General features: G+C 39.6%; 1 protein-coding gene across 1 annotated transcript in view; it reads right to left on the reverse strand.

The window, feature by feature from the left end:
- Positions 1–20562, reverse strand: part of EPB41L3 (erythrocyte membrane protein band 4.1 like 3) — a 157905-nt gene that overhangs the window by 10984 nt on the left and 126359 nt on the right. The window contains 5 exon segments of the mRNA XM_050767433.1: positions 1198–1389; positions 4962–5015; positions 14083–14303; positions 17753–17928; positions 18638–18735. Coding sequence (XP_050623390.1) covers positions 1198–1389; positions 4962–5015; positions 14083–14303; positions 17753–17928; positions 18638–18735 — 741 coding nt within the window.

The raw sequence follows: 20562 nt of genomic DNA on the forward strand, positions 1-20562 counted from the left end.
TGATCAACATGTTGAAATCTCACTTCTATTAAAAATACAAAAAAATTAGCCAGGCATGGTGGTGCATGCCTGTAGTCCCAGCTACTCCGGAGGCTGAGGCAGGAGAATCACTGAAACCCAGGGGGTGGTGGTCACGCCACCGCACTTCAGCATGGGCGACAGAGTGAAACTCCATCTCAAGAGCAAACAAACAAACAAACAAACAAACACACACACACACAAAAACTCTGTCTCAAAAAAAAATCTCTTTAAATGTACAGCCAAAGTGTGTGAAATAACCCTACTTAAAAAAAAAAAATTCTGGCCACTACTTTCCCCATAAAACATCTACTAGAAACTGATTATAAATTTGGCCAGATGCGATGGCTCATGCCTGTAATCCCAGCAGTTTGGGAGGTCAAGGTGGGTGGATCACTTAAGGCCTGGAGTTTGGTACCAGCCTGGCCAACATGGCGAAACCCCGTCTCTATTAAAAATACAAAAATTAGCCGAGTGTGGTGAAGGGCAGCTGTAGTCCCAGCTACTTGGGAGGCCAAGGCAGGAGAATCACTTGAACCTGGGAGGTGGAGGCTACAGTGAGACAAGATCGCCCCACTGCACTCCAGCCTGGGTGACAGAGCAAGATACCATCTCGAAAACAAAAAACAAAAAACTTAATATAAATCAATTAAAATCAGTTATAAATAAAAATCAAACAAAACTCTTACTATATCAATAAAATCCTGGTGTAATATCTCAGAGTAAAATTGTCCTGAAATGCTATCAACTTCACGTTATCATTTAGTCAAACAATCTCAATGGGCCTCATCTTAGAACTGATGAGAATAAGTATTCAGAGTGTTTGTCAATGCAAAAGTAGAAAGCATATGCGGAAAAAGTATCAATCATGAAGAGAATACCCTGATTTCTCTCAGTTATAAAATCTAGGTTTATGGTCAGAATCAGCTGATTTTTCATGATAGTCTCCCTGTGGCTTCCTGCCCTAAGAACCATCTGACGCTATTACTCACTCCTCAGCCACTTTAATCATTTTACTTTGCAGTTTTCTTTTGGAGCACCAAGCATCTCAGCTCAGGTTAAACATAGGTAGGAAAAGAGATTTTCTACCCAGAAGCTTGTCAAGTGCAATTCCACACCCTGTAGAGAAGGAAGGCAGGTAAACAGAATGTGAATCTGACCACAAGCCTGACTACTGACCTCTTCAGGGACAAGTGGTTCGATCATGGGGGCATCCTCCTGCCTGGCGGCCAGTCGCACCGGGGAGGTGGAAAGCCTCTTCTCCCATTCATTCGTTATGGCAGTGTCTGTTGAGGTTTCTAAGAAGGTTCTTTTTAGCTCGCTAATGTTGGTTTGATGTTTCATCAGGTCATCTTGAGTTTTTTCTAGCTCCTATATTCAGAACACAAAGTATCCAACAGTCAACGTTTCACATGTGTGTTCCTTTCAGCTCTTTTGTTTGCTTTTAAAGTAATGTCAATCTTATTAGTAGTCAAAATAAAACAAAATTTTGATCAAGGCTCATGGCACTACCACAAACACTCTGGTGAAAATGTGATTTTCCCATGGAAAGGAAACAGAAAAAAAAAAAAAAAAATCTAGTTCACACAAACATGAATACCAAAAGAATTTTGGAAGGTAAACTATAAAGAGTACCATTCACGTGTATCCTGAGAGAATTAAAATAAATATACATACAGGAAAAGGTATCTATATCTAGGAGAGAATAAGGAATCAGAAGCTGAGAAGTCATTCCCCACTTATTAACAGATGAGCACACAGTTCATGCATCACAGTACAAGCCCAGAGGTATTACACTAAAAGAAAAACACCACACACAAACATGCACTGGTATATACCAATACCAACCTCTAACATAAGATTACTATGTTTGACATACACATTTTCACCCTTTATTCGTTTAATCAGACTATTCTGAAAAAAGTGGAGAAGAAAGGGAAAAGTAAGGGATACAGTCGTCAAGGGAACAAATGCCAACCTACACACTGCACCAACAACATGGTAACCAGCTACAGAGCATGCTGAAAGATCTGAACGCTGTAGACAAACAACGACTTAACACACACTGGTTTTTTTTTTTTTTATTGTTGTTGTTGTTTTGTTTTTAATGTTCTACCTGTGCCTTGAGCTCTGCATCTTCCTCCTGGTCCGACTGCCAGCATCAAGAAAGAGCGGGAAATAAAGTCTTACATGCAATTTACTCTAAGATTGAAGAACTATGGTCTACACAGACTTGCTAAATGTGGGCACTCGTATGCTCTTGCATATGGATGCCACTCCTTTCTTATACACAAACCACAACATTCTCACACACAATTAGGAAGCTTAATAAGAATATAGGAACATAGGAGTGAAAGAGTTCTTGCCTGGTGGGTCTTTGGCATTTTGACCAGCAGACACACATGGTTGAGAGGGTGACAGCAAGGGTGTGGCAGGTTTTCCTTGATGAACGTTAGAAATAGTTCAGGAAGCGAGGGGAGCCAGATTAAAATTAAAATTTGTAAGAGTAGCTATGATGATACAATAATGAGAGCTCAAAATAGTGTATGAATCCCGTCCTATGAGGTTAGTGATTATGATTCCCATTTGGTAGACCAGAGAACCCATGCTCAAAGAATATGAAGAATTTTGCATGGACGTTCCCACAATTTAAAGTTTCTTGAGACCGTGATTTTCTTTTTTCTTTTTTTTTGTTTTTTGACAGAGTCTCGCTTTGTTGCCCAGGCTGGAGTGCAATGGTGCGATCTCGGCTCACTGCAACCCCCACCTCCTGGGTTCAAGCAATTCTCCTGCCTCGGCCTCCTGGGTAGCTGGGATTACAGGGGCCCGCCACCACGCCTGGCTAATTTTTTGTATGTTTAGTAGACACGGGGTTTCACCATGTTCACCAGGCTAGTCTTGAACTCCTAACCTCAAGTGATCCCAAAGTGCTGGGATTATAGGCGTGAGCCACCATGCCTGGCCAATTTTCTTGAATGTATATAGTTAAGAACAAACTTGGGAGGGGAGAAGACAAATATGGGGCAAGTAAGAAAGTTTTTTTTAAAAAGAGAAATCAACTACTATCAACAACAGCATGATTTCTTTTACAGGTTTTAGACGGGACAATTTTTGAGATTTGAAAAAATACAGTTATCCCAAAGCCACCTCATTCTCCTGGTTTTTCTAATTTCAAGGAGCAGTCTAATCCCTGGACTGCTGTCTGAGTATCAGTAATTAGTAAGCAGGCCAAGCCACATGTGTATGCAGCAGCAAAGCTGTGTCTCTCACTATGGCTCTTGGACTCAGGACTGGGTATTATGCCCTTGTGCTAGGAGAGGAGACCCAGAATGAAATTCGAGGGAGAAAAGGATCACACCAAGTCAGGGGCCTTAAGAAAATCATTTAGTCTACCTAGGTCTCCCTCTTCTTATTTGCCAATGGGGACAAGACTGCTTACTCTTCATATTCTATACTGACCACTGTTGTGTTGGCCACCTATAGAAGGGGAAGAGTTTCATCAGTATCACGGGGCAAACAGGAAATTGAAACACAGTGCTAATGTGCTGGTGACACGCCCATTCTTCAGTGCAGGGGGTTCACAGCTCTTCATTTTATTTTCAAACTTCATAATCTACCTATGTTACAGGTATTCCCTTGCATGCTTTAAATGTTATATAACAAATTTTAAAACTACTGTAGAAGTTTAAGGTATTATTATTAACATATTTTTCCTTTTAGCGCACTTGAAGATTCCAATGAAATTTACTGGATGTACTACCCTGTGGCTACATGTAACTAACTCTTACAAAATCAAGGTATAGCTTTGTGATAGTTGGCAAAGAAAATTACCAACTTGTAATAGATTTATATACGATTGCTTAAAAGAATCTGCGTAATAGTTTTAACAATATCATCTTTAACATTAAATTATGATTTTCAAGTTTTGGATTGAACTCTGGCATTTTTAAAGAAAGAAACCTAATAAAATGCCATCATGAAAGATTTTTTCTGAAGATATTTTCAATTAAGTGATATACAGATACCACTTACAACATTTTTAGTTTTTTTCTAAATACTCAACTAGAAAACATTATTATAGTAGGATGATGCAAAAAATAACATAAAAGCAACCTAAAATAAACATTATTACAAAGTAAAAACTAAATTCTGCTAGTAAAAAGTAGCCGAATTAACATCGATAAACGTCTTCACTTCCATTAGTTCCCAGACATTATTTTTAAAGATATTTTAACTACTTAATGGTAGAGAAGATTTTAAAAACAATATAAGCCACACACACACACAGACACACACACATTTAATGTACCCTAAAGAAAAAAGGAGAAATAACAGTGTATCTTCTTTCACTGTTTAATGTGATTACGTTTTTCAAAAATAAAGTACTAACAATAATTTGAAAATTCATTTCTTATGAGTGACCGAGGCTATGGTCAAAGGCTACAAAAATGAGTAAGTCTTATTTTAACAAGAATTATTTCACCATTGGGGAATTAAAAATATATCTGCATCAAGCCAAAATACTAGTTAATTGTGACCTTCTTCCCATTCATTCTATCATATATCTATAGCCTCTCATTTGAGATAGAATTTTTTCTTAAAAAAAAATGTATTATCAGTCTACGCAAGTAGTTCTCAAAATACATCCTAAGATATGCAGAGTCAGTATCGCCTGGGAACTTGTTAGACATATAAATTCTCAAGTCCACCCCCAGCCCTTCTGAATGAGAAATATGAGGCTGGAATCCTCCAGGTAATTGTGATGTAGGCCAGAGTTTAAGAACCACTGGTCTAGATGACAAAATACATATTTAACTCCTCCTGTTAAAAGTTAGAACTGATTTCCATTACAACAGCTTATATGTGGAGTTCTTAAACGCAGAGCCACCCCACAAGGCAATTTCGGTACGCCACTACCAGCCACTCTCAGCCACGATACCAACCTCAGTGGCGGTGGTCTCCCCGTCGGCTGCAGTGTCCGTGCGCTCACTGTCGGTCTGTTGACCACAGAAGGGATCAGGTTCCAGGAGGAAGGCAGGGACAGAAAGTAAACCATCTGGTCAAACATGGTCTGGCACAGGTCGGACAGATCATTTTCTTTCTCTGTGATTTCTCTGTGTCATACTACCTTCCCACAAGAACACAAGTTCAAGCAAAGCAAGAGAAGGGCCAGAGCTAGGTGTCATCAGCAGAGCCAACTCATAGGAAGACCTGAGGCGCACTCAGCTGCAGGAGCTGGGGAGCCACGCTGACCTGTCCGGTTCTATGTCTCAGGGAAACCAATTTGTCTTCCCCACACCCCTCCTCCAACTTTTAACTAAAAACCTCAAGCAAGATCTCCTTAAAATGTTTAATGCAAATAAAATGGATGTTTATATATATTTTATTCTAGTAATATTTCATATCTCAAAGGTAAATGAAAATGTCAATTTACAGAAAAAGCTACTGTAACAGTCACTGGACTTTCAGCCCCTCATTTATACCATTATGATAATTTACATCCATCTAAGGCCTTCGGGCTGTCCGCATTACCTGTCAATTATAAAAGGCACAATGCCAGTGACTCACAGGTATATATTTTTTATGGGAAAAAAATAACTCAATTTTCAAGGAGCGTTGCTAACTCGATATTTTTTAAGACTGCATGTTATTTTGCCCCACCCTCCAATATAAAGAAGTATACTGAAGTATGTATTTAAACAACTTGCTCCAAAAATACCATTCAAATGAAGCAAATGATAAGAAGAATTGTTGAAACAATAGACAGAGAGAGAGAAAGAGAGAAAAATCTACTTGGAAACAAATAAAACAAAGCACAGCATTTGACAGAGCCTAGGTTTTGAGGAGAATGAGAACAGTAATTTCAGGACTGGTTTTTAATCTGTTTCACAAGAGTTTATGGCTTACGAGCTGTTTTCTCTTGAGTAGATGAGAGCCATGGACATCTAAATGTCCTAATATTAACTGACTTTCCCTACACAGATATCAACTAATGATTAATAAAGTTCCCTTCATCAAATATTTGTGATTAATATTTTGAAAACAAAAATCAAAATGGGAGGGGAGTCTATGGTGCTGAATCTGGTTCTGAAAATAACCTCCCACGACAAAGAACAAGCAATGTCAAGAAGGGACAACTGGGACAGTGCTGTTTCCACTGACAAAACTAAACTCCGGCTAGGCTGATTTCTTGGCACTAGCTGCATGTTTCATGTTGCATACTCCTAAAAGAAAGGGAGGCTCAACACACACTCAGCACATGTACCTCGGGACACCATTCTGGCACCTTTGCTACCAAGTCTAAGTGGAAAATAATTTTCCGGAGGTTGGTAAGGAAAGCATGTTGACACATTTTCGTGACCTGACCAGCTTGGTTAACAACTGGGGGCAGGAGGTGGCTGTTAAGTTTCTTATAAGGGTGATTGTTGCTATGGGATTAGTATGGCTGTACCGAGTGACAGCCCTGGGAAAGACCAGTTTGAATTAGTAAGAGAGACTGGTTATTTGTTTAGGTGTACAGAATAACTCAAAGATCTTAGGCTTTCAAGAATAAATAAGAATGACTTGCACTTAGTGTTTTATTTTTTTAGACAGGGTCTCGCTTTGTCACCGAAGCTGGAGTGCAGTAGTGCAATCTTGGCTCACTGCAACCTCTGCCTCCTGGGTTCAAGCGATTCTCGTGCCTCAGCCTCCCTAGTAGCTGGGACTATAGGTGCATGCCACCATGCCTGGCTAATTTTTGTACTTTTAGTAGAGACAGGGTTTCACCATGTTGGCCAGGCTGGTCTCAAACTCCTGACCTCAAGTGATCCACCTGCCTTGGCCTCCCAAAGTGTTGGGATTACAGGGGTAAGCCACTGCACGCCCAGCTGGAATGACTTGCATTTAGTGTTCTAATTAGTTGTGTCAAGTACTTATAAAACTCTTGAAAGTGTTTCTCCTCCAGTCTAGCTTATTTCCCTTATGGTTTTAAAATTTACTTCAGTAACTTGCAAGCATTTTAGCATCAGGGGGCAGTGGTCGTTAAGAGGGAAAGGTTTAATGTCAGATGAACATGAGCTCAAATCCTTTCCGTTCAAACCTGTGGCACATTGGGTACTTTTTATATTTTAGTCCCAGTTTCCTTCCCATAAAATGGGGAAAATAACAGCCGTAACTGTATTGGATAATGGATAGTAAATGCTTTATATAATGCCTGACACACCCAGAGCTAAAAAAATGCCTATAATAATTATATTATATAGTTATTCCTATTTTTCTTAGCCATATACAAATAGCATAGTCCATATACAAAATTTCTTGAATTCCTACTTAGCATCTAGTCAGTCCGTAGTATAGTGCCTATCAATAGTAAATAAATGAATAAGGCTGAATAAAGCAGTTTTTATATCAACTGGTATTTCTATAATGTATGATGCCTACATAAAACTGCAAATGTATAGCATATCGTAAACTATTATATAATACTATGTTTATGTAATTTAAAATGTTATAAATCAGTTAATCAATTTTTCTTCCTCTTGATTTGAACTCATCTCTATTTTTCTTTGTATTATCAAAAAATTACTCAGAAATACACATGTAATAGCATTTTATGGTTTGGGGAGGTAAGTTCATCTCATGTTTCTTGATAGGATATTTTGATATCCTGCCCCTTCTTATTTGACCATTCTGAAAGTACAAAAGAAAACTCATGACTGGTCAATAGCTTTATAATGTGAAATGATGAAGCCTTTTTATACTGGATTTCACTCTTGAGAAAGGCTGGAAATAAGCCACTATAACATGTTAAAAATGTAAGCAATGATGATACAATATTTAAAAAGAATTAATTGCTAGTGACTTGGCAAAACGAAAGTGACAAGGCTGAATTGTATGTTAAGAAGTCACCCAGTGTAGCTGCCACAGTGCTTGAGGCCTAGAGATGAAATCAGGCCATGTAAGCAAATGGCAATTTAAATAAAACAATCCAGGATGACCTCAATATGAGTTCTCTAGCTCAGCCTGAACTAGAATGCACAGCTCTTAACACTTCAAGAGACAACACTGAACAGATGGCTAGTTACAGAGTCTGATGGCAGGAGAGCTATCACATGGGCTGACTAGGGCTGCGGAGAAGGGTGATGATGACTCCAGTGGTCAGTGCTAATTCATGGTTTCGGAGGTTTGCAGTAACAAGGACAGTTATGACCGGGAAGCTCCAATCACATGTTCGCTAGCTTGTAACAAGTAACTGCTGTGATTTGTTTTGCCAATGTAATGCAGACATGCCCAAGTTTAACATTAATTCTCATGCACTGATTACAACAAGATGTATACCCTGGATTAGGCACAAGATCTGTGTGGTTTGCTATACAAAAGTTCAAACATTTATTTTGAATTTAGAAAAGCATAAAACAGCAATCTTTTTGCCTTATGTTAGCTTGATGACTAACTCCACTGTTAAAGGAAAAATATATCTCCATGTTAGAAATCAGCTAATAAATAATAAAATTGTCTTTGTAGACAATATTGTGTTCTTAACTGTAATATGTTCTAGTCCAAAACTATTTGATAATATTACCAATATGAGAAATAGTGATATTAAAGCCTAGGATTTCAAGTAGTTCTCAAAATATTTTCCATGTGTAAAAAGTTATTTATATATCAGTTGCAGCAAATCGTTATATATAACTCAAGAACCTTGAAAATGTCTCTTATGCAAAATCTATTAAGTGTAGACTTTTACTTAAAACACCTGTGAGACCATTCACATTTTTTTTTCCTTCCGCTGCAAAGAAATGGTCATAATTCCACTAACTAGAGATACTCGCACACCCTCAACATATAATACTACATACTCACAGGTGCGGCTCAAATTATGACTTTCTAGCTGAGCACAGAATCAGACTTTCTTTCCTTTTTTAGCATTGCCTTGACTTTGTGACTTTTGAAAAAAATGGTAAGGTATTTTCCTTTTCTCCTGTCACAACAGCTCTTGTTCTGTGGGAACAGGAGGGCTGCAGGGAGCCTGCGGAGAGGTGTGGGCAGGGGCGTGCATGAGAGCAACCGGGGCTTCTGGTGGCAGCTTCTATTATTCTTCCCCGCACTCTGTTTGAAGCCTGGAGAAAGAGAAACTGCTGGGCTGTTCAAAGGGCTGTGGGGTGGTGGGAAAGGAGAGCAATTAACAGGAAAAACTACCAGGCTACCATGTCAGCTTGCCCAATTGCTCCAGTGGGGGACAGTAGCCTGCCCTGCAGCAGCATGCCTTCAAGGACGGAGGCTGATAGTTCAGGGTCTTTCCCCCACTATGTCCATGTCCGGCTGGCAGCCACAGAGGCCCAGCCTTACCACACTGTGAAAACGGGGGGATTTTGAGGCTCATACTGCAGTTGAAAGAATTGCTGCCGTATTATCTGCATTGGCATGGCTAGCACTGGTGAAATTTCAGCCTGTCTTTGCATTGTTTGAAAACGTCAATTCAGTCCTTTTCTGATTGTGTTTGAACACTGCTGCACTGCATGCCGTTGCTTCTGGGCCTGTTTCTGCCCTTACCAATGGCTGATGTCATGTGGGTGCTTTCAACTGCTCTGACACAACACAATGCGGGATCTGACTGACAGACCTCTCTGTGAGTAACAGTGACTGTCCGTCGATGATGAGCAGAGGGCGGTGGGGACATTTCAGGATCTTCAGGGAGGAGATACCTTTGCAATTTTAGAAAGCTACCCAGGTGACAATGATACATCCCCTTTGGGGATGCGTTCTTCCACCTCTCCTTGACTATCATTTGAGTTGAAACAACTCATCATCGGTCTTATATGTGATTTACCTTACTAAACAATAACTGATCAGAACTTTCAGCTTAGCCCTGATCTTTTACATGGCTAATGGGTTACATAAAATTGACTTCTGGCTGAGTCTTTCATCCCACGTAGAACTCAGTGGGTAGCAGAACGATTCCGGGTTGGGCTCAGACTGCTACATCCACATGGTGTTGTGCCTAACCCTGGGGCCCAGGTTGGACTCCCCAACACACAGAAACCTCAACATATTGGCACAGACAATAAATGAGGCTCTGAAAGTAGGACCACTATGGCAGCAGCCGGCTAACACTGTTTCGGACTCAAGCACGGAACACGAAGGGGAAGCGTGTTCTATGCCGAGGTACACACCTCTTCCTCTGAACTGTCACTCGGGTCATTGTCTAGGGAGGCGCTCAAGGAGGCCGCCTTGGGCTCCAGGTAGCAGAGGCACAGAGCCAGAGGGAAGGAGAGAGTGAGAGCGTATGGCACTGAGAAGGAGGCAGACAGCAGAAAGAAAAAGATGAAGAGGAAACAGGGCACGAGGGACGGTGAGCGGATCGGGAGGTAATGCTGCAAGCTCTGGGGCAGGAGGTTGGTTTCAGAAAGGTTGGGGAAAGAGAGGTACCCATCATCATCTAGGAGGGAGGGGAATGACTCGGGGAGCTGCAAGGAGAAGGAGAACAGGGTGGCCCCCTTGCCAGTTTGCTGTCTGTAGCTAAAAGCCACATCTTGATCCCCTAGGTAAGGCCTCCCTGGGCCATCAGAGTCCAAGGCGGGCTCTCCGGGCATGTGCTCAGCTCTGGATGGCTCGTAACCTGGCAGTTTGCAGTCATTCTCCTTACACCTCCTACGGAGCTCTGTGGGAGATGTGGGGGCACAATGGGCGGATGGGGGTGACAAGGGACATGAGTCAGTGCCAAGCCCAGGTGACTGATGTGAAAGAGACAGAGAGAGACAGAAAGCAGCAAACAGAGGTGCAAAAGGACAAAAAGAAAACTGCAATTAGTTAATTTTCTTATGGGTATCAATATAAAATTGTAAAACAAAAATTTTAGCACTAGGGTTGCTCATGAATGTTAAAAGTATTCAAGCTGCATGCCAATGTTGCCACAAATGGCTACATTTCTCCCATTAGACCATCATATACAGGTGGAATTCTTTAAAAACTCAGAACAGAAGGTATTCGTGGGCAATCCCAAAGTCTACACATTTCACATGATCAAAAAATTTCATTTTAGACCAACACTCTAGAAAGTTTCAGGTTTTGGGGAACAAACAAGTAAATCTGGTAACTTAAAATCAAGACTTTCAATAACCTTCTTCTGATTTTCAGGTAGCAGAGCTGTTACTATAGTTCAGCTAGATTAAAAATAAAGATGAAATCCAATCCAGATTTTGATTTAAAAAAAAATCTCTAACATTAGTCCTTTCCTTGGTTATTCAGTTACATCCGAAACAGAGAGTTTACGTTCTAAATCAAGAAGTTTCTGGCCCCACTCCTATCTGATAAGTAGTTACAATCAGGGATTCGACACTTAGCACTTCTGAATATCTCACTCCTCAAAAAGAATTAAAGTTCCCTTGAAAACTCCATTTTGGCTCCTTTACTTAGGACATTAGTGGAACTTCAACTCAAGTGATTTCAACAAGCTAACTAGAAACAACAATGTGTTTTCTTGCAACACGCTTTGCCAGTATTTACTTTCTATTATTTATGATGCATAATAACAGAAAGATATAATTTCCCAGCCTTCTGATTTTTCTTAGCAGATAAAGGGCATGTTTAGATCTTTGGTTTGAGGCCTTAATATAATGATAACAGCAGGGTTTTCCACAAGTGCTCCCCTGGTGAGCGCAAACTTTAATGGGGTAGGTATGAATCTACTTCCCCTCTCTCTGGGTCCTGGAAGTCTCCACCACCAGTGCGTTTCCTCTGCAGGTGGTGGAGGGGTTGCTGGACAAGAAGGGGAGGAAGGAAAGCACACAAGTCCCAAGCCGGGAGGTACCTTCCTGTACCTGCCCCAAGCCCCTGGGCAGGTACCGGAGCTGCTGCAGGCCGGGAAGTCTAAGTTTGAAGGTAATGAGACTCCTGCTGATGTCTGTGTCACTGCATGTGTGTATGTGTGTGTTTTGTCCAGTGGCCTGACAGCATGGAAATTACCCAGCCTGCCTTGTGTGGTTATCCAATCCTGACTTGGGGAGAAGTGGTAAATATAGCGAAAGAAAGAAAATGCACAAATAAAGTTACATCTGAGGCATGAGGGAAAGAAAATGCACAAATAAAATCATGGCCCTTCGGCATTGGAAGGGTCTCTTTCTACTATGAGACAAGTATGTCTTTTCCCACACACTCGCATTTGACATTGAAGACGGCACTTTAAACAGGAACCTGCACAAATCTCATTCAACTAAAATAATGTAGGTGCTACACTCTAACTTCTGCATGAAGACAACTGTCCTCTAGCATGGAGGTGAGGCGGCCCCATGATCTAGGGGATCCCAGCCTGGGAAACGTGCCTCCTTGCCAGGCAACCTAGTGGACCAGCCTTTCAAGAACTATTTTCAGTAATACACTTTCATTTTGGTTGAAAAATAAGTACCCTCTCGGTTACTTTTTGAAGATGGAGTAAGATAAAATTAAGGTTTATTTTACCTTCCATGCTGATTATTGAAGTCATTTCTAAGACAGCTTTGCACTGGGGAAACCAAGCCAGCCCACACCTATACAAGCACCAGATTTCAGCTACAGGCTTCCTGAAGATGTTCTGCCCACAGTGCTGGCTTCTCAGAGACTCAGGCTATGAGGCTGGCAGTGTCCTTTGTCTTTTTATTTTCCCACATCACAAATGGCACCGAGTGAGGACAGCTTAGTGCTATGATTTACACAAACAAACTTGTGGTCTTCTAAAATCAAATAAAGCAAAAATGTCTGGCCTTATCTTGGGAGCAAAACTAAAAATCATTTACATTGATGTGTCACTTCTTCATACTTATACATCCACGGGAATCTTATGTTGGCATGGCGATTTTACAAAATGTTAGAATAAGAAGAAGAACCACGTATTGTTTTTTTGGGTGGATTATCTTTTTTTCTGTCCCCTTTAAAGCCTTCCTTGACTGAACAGACAGGAAGAGTGTAAAAACAAAATTTAGAACAAAGCACATTTTAACAGCAAAAGTTATTGAAACATCCCTGCCATTATTTCCTACTCTGTGCCTAATTTTGTGTTTGCCAAATAAATGATCTTATCCTAAAAAATCAAAGATGATGGATTGGGTCATTTGTAATATTTTAATATAACTACAAAAATGATTTGTCTATGTTAAGATGTCGCTGCTAAATTCTTGCCAAAAGGAACACTTTCCATAGAATCCGGAGTAGTGATTCTCCATCTCTATCTGAAGAGCCCATGTACAAAAGAGCACTCATGAATCAAATTTACTCAAATTTTAGGATAACCTATGAGTTATTACGAGCATTTTCATTCTGCTGTTTCCTCTTACTCTATGCTCTGTACAGGCCAGGAGGCACTCTGTTTTTCCATTATTATTAGGTATAAACCTCCTGAAGTGTATTTTGACTTTTAAAGTATTTTTCTGAAAAGTTGCTTTGTAGTGCTGATCACCAGAAAAAAACATACTGTTTAAAAATTATGTTAAAAAAGATACCTAATTTGGGGTGAAACGATGTCACAAAGTTGAATGAATTAAACACTGAAAGAAGAAACTGCTGCCAAACTCACTTTTTATCTTCTATTGCAACCTTCTGCCTTAACATCCCTTTTCAAAACACGGCCAGTCACTACTCTGCTGATTAGATTGTAAGTAAAAACACATAGGCTATGGTCACTCCATGTATTTATAGCCAGAAGAATGGTAATATGATAATTGCATATCTAGAAAAATATGCTGTACTTAGGTAGGAGAATGGGGCCAGAAACAAAGAAAACAGCTTTAGTGACAGTTCTGAAATGTGAGCCCAAACAGAAAAGTGTAATATGCCACCAAAAGTATTTTTAAGATACACATACAGGACAGCTATTGAAAGTCTTACATAGCACACAAGTTATTAAAATACAAATTTTCAAAGAGCTATGAATGAATCTTTCAGAGGAAAAATGTTGAAACAGGAATAATCTAAAAATTGTCATATGAATGTGACCAGTGCTGACATATGATTTACCCTAAATCTCAGCACATTCCTGGTTTACAGCCTCAGCATCATTTAGTCATTCTTAAAAGCTGCAGCAAGCTCTAGCAGGCAGTCTGGGAGCTATACCTTTCCCTCGTGCCGGATGGCCGAGACAGGCGTGACTTCCTCCCCCTTCCTCCGTCTTTCCTCTTCCTCGTCCCGCTCCTCCTCGGCCTTCTTCTCCGGAGTCACAGTGGTGATCAAGTTGGTCTGAGAGATGCCTTTTGTTGTGGCGTACTGGCCAGTACCAACCTCTGCAGCAGACACAGAATCCTTCATGTATATTTCATGGTTTTCATTCACTGACGCTAAAAGCAAATACAATTGAAGAAATAAAATCCAAAATAGTTAGGTCAGAAGACAGGTGAACACCACCAATTATATCTTTACTGAAAATAAAGAATACCATCACAAAATACCAGCTTTGTCTTGAGAAAACAAATCAGTGCTGCAGGCACCTTCCTGTAAGCACGAGCTTCCTGTATTTCCCATACCAGCGCTCTAACATTCTTGAAATGCTCATGTCTTGGAATGTCCTCTCTCCTCAGGCTCTCTGGTGAGGATGTGTGTAAGTGTGGACATGAGTGGAGGGCCACGAGGCGAGGCTGCCGCTGGGCCTGTTATCACCCGGAGTCACCGGCTGGCACTGCCACCAGTCTCGTAGTGGCCAATTCCACACCTAACGGCAGTCTTTACAGTACACAACTGCTCTAACACACTTGGCTCTTTGGAAGTGCCATTCACCAAGAAGCACTGAACTGGTTTTCTTCTTATTATTAATGTTGAAAAGTCTGTCACTCTTACAATACAAAAGCTCCACGGGTAATAACAAAAATTAACCATCTTGGTGGAGATTATAAAATACAGATGGCAATTCTATTCGTCTAAAGCACAGAAATGTTTTCATTTCTACTGCATTTTAAATGGGCTACCATAATATGCATATACATTTACTCATCTCTAATATTTTGGGAAAACACAATGAATGTTGCTAAATGAAATTCATGCAAATACAAAACATGCAAACGCAAGAGAATAAGACATAGCCTTTCATCCCAGCTAAAACGTCTTAGTGAAAAGATGCTTAATTGAGTTAAATCTTAAAATTTGGTACTCATTATTTTAGGTTTCAGACATAAAATGTATTAAAACTTATAAATGTGGCTTTTCAAATACACAGTAACTAATCACAGACAAAATATAATCTACATTATTATGTTAGGAATTTTAAAATGTAAATAAAAGGATTCTGAAATGAAATCCTCTCTGAAATCCTTTTGATAGTTAAAGTATGTCACTAAAATATCTTCACTAAGACATTTTATATCTCTTTATACTATTGAAAAAGCTCATATGAGACAAAGCTTCCTAATAGACCAGTTAGGCCACCCTCTGTAAGATGCAACCTTGCAAAACAGCGGTTTATGTTGCAACATGCAGCTGTGCCACCCAGCTCAACAGCAGCAGCAAACACACTAGAGCTGGCAGGACTGCGAAGAGTGAGAGCCTGCACATACTAACATCACTTTTGGGCAGGGAGAAAGAGACAGCATGACGTTAGTACACTGATTTCACAACTGTCTTCTGTCTTCTCAGCAGTCATTATCACACTAAAGGTCATAAGGAAAACAATATTCACAACAAATGTGTTCCCTGGGGTGCACACCACTGAACAAAGTGGATATTCAGGAAAAAAAAGTGCGATTCTACCAAGTTCCTCAAATACTAATAACATACAGAAATAGATAATAGAGACAACCTAAAGGAGAAAGAAGAGTCAATAGGATAAACCAAAAAGAAAAGCTTCAATGTTAACATGGATATTTCAATATCTTAATTCAGCTAGAAACAGTCCTGATAACTATTTTATTCAAAAGGGCTGGCTCTAAGTTTGGTATTCCGGAAACTCTTAGAAAACACACAACGGTAATGAACTTCCTAGGCTAGCTCACAAAAGCCTGTAGAAATAATTATCGATATAAAATGTAGTATATATATACACCATGGAATACTACTCAGTCATAAACATGAATGAAATCATGTATTTTGCAGTGACTTGGATGGAGCTGAAGGTCATTATTCTACCTGAAGTAACTGAGGAATGAAAAACCAAATACCATACGTTCTCATGTATAAGTGGCAGCTAAGCTATGGGTATGCAAAGGCATGTAGAGTAATACAACGGACACTGGAGACTCAGAAGGCAGACAGTGGTGGGCGGAGGGTGAGGGATAAAAAACTACATATTGGGTACAATGTGCACTACTCAGGTGACAGGTGCACTAAAAGCTCAGACTACTATACAATTCATCCACGTAGCCAAAAACCGATTGCTTGTATACCAAAAGCTACTGAAATTTTTTTTAAAATGTGAAAAAGAGTAATTATCAATATGATGATTGAGATAATTGCCTATGTAACAAGAGTGCTTTCACATATATCTTGCTTTTCACAACGGCCCCATCAAAGTCTGAATATAATATTCCTATTATAACAGATGACTACAACAGACCTGAAGAACTGAAATCATTTGTCAACCACCGCAGAGACAGAGGGCAGCAGAGCCTGGACTTCAATCTGGATTTACCGATGCCACATGAGTACAGTTCCCACCTCATTAGTAACATACATAATACAGCACTAATAATGCCATTTTGATTTCTTCTGTAAACTGTTCACAAAGTATTCCATTAGAAAAAGACAGTTGTTTTTAGTTGGGAGATTCGGGGAGCACCTCTCCCCATCAATCACCCAGCTGGTGAAATGGGGAAGGCAGAGCTGAAACTCTCAGGGGAACAGTGGCAAAAAAGGTAGGGAAGGAGATGGTCTCAGGCACTTGTAACTTTTGTTTATTTTTATTTATGTTTTTCCTTATTATTTAAACCACGACCTGCATACCAGAAACTCCTAATTCTTTTTACTTGCACAGGATAAGATCTTCTACTAAAAACAAACCTCCAGGTGCTCCAAATTAGAAGACAGAGACCCAGACATGATTCAGTTCCAGAGCATTGTTAAGCAGGCATGCCTTGCAGTAGAAAGCGTACCTCCATATTACTCCAGAGAGCAATCATGAAACTGTTCGATAAAACAAAACCCTACTAAAAATTCACTGTTGTGTTATCCCCTAAAAAGGTTGTTTGAGTGATCATCTCTCCATTTGACTAATTTGACTTGGCAGTACAGAACCCCTACACAGCCTGTTCTCCCAGTCCATCTGGGGTAGTAATTAGCACAACTAGGAGAATTTAACTTACAGCCCTTTGCTCCGTTATTTGCATGTCATCCTTTCTACCAGCTATTATCAACTAACTGATAAAGGCCACACTTCATTCATGAAGATTTTTTAGAAACAGAAATAAATGTAACTTACAGATTTATAAAACAAATAGTCTTAAACCTACCAATCCTTTAAGACTTGTTGGCAAGAGAATCAAATCACAGAGTATGTGACTACTATATTTAGAATGAGAGCATCTTTCTCCAAATTCGGGGTGTCAGTTTAAGAAAGCTATTTTCTTCATTCCCTGATGCCATTCTTTCATGTAATTTTACATAAACCTGCAGATGTTAGACTGACAAAGGGACTTTCATTTCACTGGGGGAGACTTAAAAATGTGCCATTCAGTCAATGAGCAACAAATGCTTTTCAACGTATAATATCCAGGAATATCTATGCTTACTGAAAGCTCATGACAGTTTCATACTCTTTTTGGGGTAGGTACTAGGTTACTAAGGGCCAGTAAGTGACGCCTACCTCCATCCAAGCTGCGAGACATGGTATAACGTTTGCTGGAGGAGCGTTCAAAGTAAGGTGCTGGGCGATCTATCAATGCACTGGCTCTTCTCGTTTGCGCTTGTGTCCTGCCACTGTAACGAAACTTGGAACCCAAGGTTAAGAATTTCTTGGGAGGTGCTTCTGGTAACAACAGTCTAAAGAGAATAAAGAAAAACAGCAGAAAGACTATTAAGTACAATATTGAGAGTGCTTTTTAAACTTTTTACTCTGAGAGGTCGTGTGTGTTGCGTGCTAAACGTTTAACACACAAATTGCACTTAAATAAATCTGATTTCATAAAAAAATGCACATAGTATATATCAACTAGGGATGTTGTAGAGAGGAGATATGCAAATGAGGGTTGTACTGAACTAGATGAACTTTTAACATTCCATGCAAAGTAGACAGTCTATGGTTCTATAAGCCCAAACAGCAACTAAATAGATTGATATTAGTTAAGAAGAAGAGTGATAATTTGTTGTTGGGTGCCTAATTTGATGGGTCTCATACCATGCATAGGTAGGTAAAGGGATTCAGGGATTAAGAAATCACTGAAATAGTAAGGAATTGAAATAGTAAGGAATAGATTGGATATTTGAAGTGGACACCTTAAAAATAATGTAAAGACACTAAATATACTAAAGAGGAGGAGGTTGGGACACGTAAGTACATGACAAATTACGGAAAATCCTTCAAATTTACTCTTTTCCTAGTTCTTTTAGGATTTCTTATCAAGAAATATGGTGACAATGAACTTGAAGGAATAGAAATAATAAAATTCCATATTTTTCTTATTGACAATCTTTTTCAGTATCAGTGATGATAATTATTCCTTAGAGAAAAAACAAAATAATCTCTTCCTACCTGAAAAATGTATGATGCTCAACACATACTTTCCATAAACGCTTGGCAGCTCGATGGTTTGGCAGCTTAAACCCAATGGTGCTTTCAAATTGTTCAAACTAAATAAAAAAAAAATACATTGAAGAGTAAAGTTTAAAATTATAAATAACAGAAGCCCTGTAAATAATTTATAAAATCATACTGCCACCAGAATTTAAAAACTTTACTTACTAGATCAATTGCTACATGCATAATTCATGCTATACACATTCATTTGTTAATTTCGAAAATGTGTCTTTAAAATGCTGCAGGTACAAGTAGCCACATTATGCATACAGTAAAATGTCTTCTGAATAAGTGTGTATCTTATGATACTACTGAAAACTAAACACAAAAGGGTTTTTTTTAAATTTATTCCAGAAATCAATTTGTCCTGATACCACTTTTAAATTTTATTTTCATGGTTTCTCAATGACACTATGACTTCAACTGCAAGGTACAGAAATGAACCAAATGTTTACAGATATAGTCTACAGCATTCTTAGAAATGACATTTTTCTCCTAATATCTGGTCAGGAAATATGTATATTTCTTAGGTAGTTGACAACTTGGTGTCGAGACTGCCGATTTTATTTGTGTGTTCCACTATGGATTATCGTGTTAAATGCTAATGTCTCTCTATATCATATGTAAGATCAGAGATTGGGGGAACATATTTTCATATCTTTTAGCATGTACATTTCAGATGATGCTTTATCAGCCATTTGATTTTTCGAGGTGAAATACTCATCTCATTTCCTGCATAATATACTTTATTACTGCAGATGCACAGGTTTTCACATTGTGAAGAAAGTACACATCAGACCACCAGAGGGCAATCATCTTAAACAGTAAAGGCTTCCCCAAAGAGCAAACAACCAGTGCTACTGCTATAATCAATAGCAAAAATAATTTATGTGGCAAAGAACCGAGGTGAGGGGTCATATGCATGGCATGTGAGATACAATCATGTTTGACCTCTATTTCTTGCTTGCTGAGGATGATTAGGGGAAGTGGGAAATACATCACAATTGCTTCAACCGCAATTGCCTTTCCCAACTTCTTATTCACTCTGGATGTTCATGCGCAGTGGTGTTTGTAAAAATCACTGCTGTCCAAGGGACCCAGTCAAGACAGATACAGTGTAGCTGTGACTAAACCATCATCCATTTATTCATCCTGCAACTAATATGCACATACTATGCCAATGCCGGGGTTATATGGAAGAGTCAGCTTGCACTGTGCCGCAAGAAGCTGGGAAGAGTGTCTGCCAACCTCTGTAGGCAAGGAGGATGCAGGCTCCTAGACTACCTGAATAGGTATTAGTAGTTTATTAGTATCTATTTCTCTGTGTTTTATATCAATTTCTTTCAACTTCTTCAGAGCCTGTGTGTTCCCAATAATTTCTCCTCACTCCTCTCAGGCTGTAAATAAGATTGTAAAAACAGAGAGAAGAGGAGTGAAACAACAGCTTTTTCTGAGCCTGTTTCTGCCAGCACCACAACCCCATCTCTCACGCCTCACTGCTAAACTTCAGGAAGCAGAAGCCACTACTTGCTGCCTCTGCTCCTCACTCCTGACCTCAACACGCCCTGGCAGGGGCTCCCCACACCTTTCTGAACTCTGAAATGTCATCATGGGGCCTGACTGTCAAGTTCAACATGCTTTTGTTAGTCCACACCCTGCGTGCCCCTTCTGTAACATTTGGTACTACTAGCTAACCACTTTCCTCTGAAACTCATCTCCTGGTCATCCAGCAGCCTATGTTTCTTCTTTTATCTCTCTGGCTGTCATTTCTTCATCTCCTTGACCCTTTCTCAAATAGTAGTATTATCCAGAGTTCTAGTTTTAGGGCCTTTTCTTTCTCTAACTTGTCTTGCTCTTTGAGTAATTTATTCCATGTCTAA

This window comes from Macaca thibetana, chromosome 18 (assembly GCF_024542745.1).
Source record: "Macaca thibetana thibetana isolate TM-01 chromosome 18, ASM2454274v1, whole genome shotgun sequence".
Lineage (NCBI taxonomy): Eukaryota > Metazoa > Chordata > Mammalia > Primates > Cercopithecidae > Macaca > Macaca thibetana.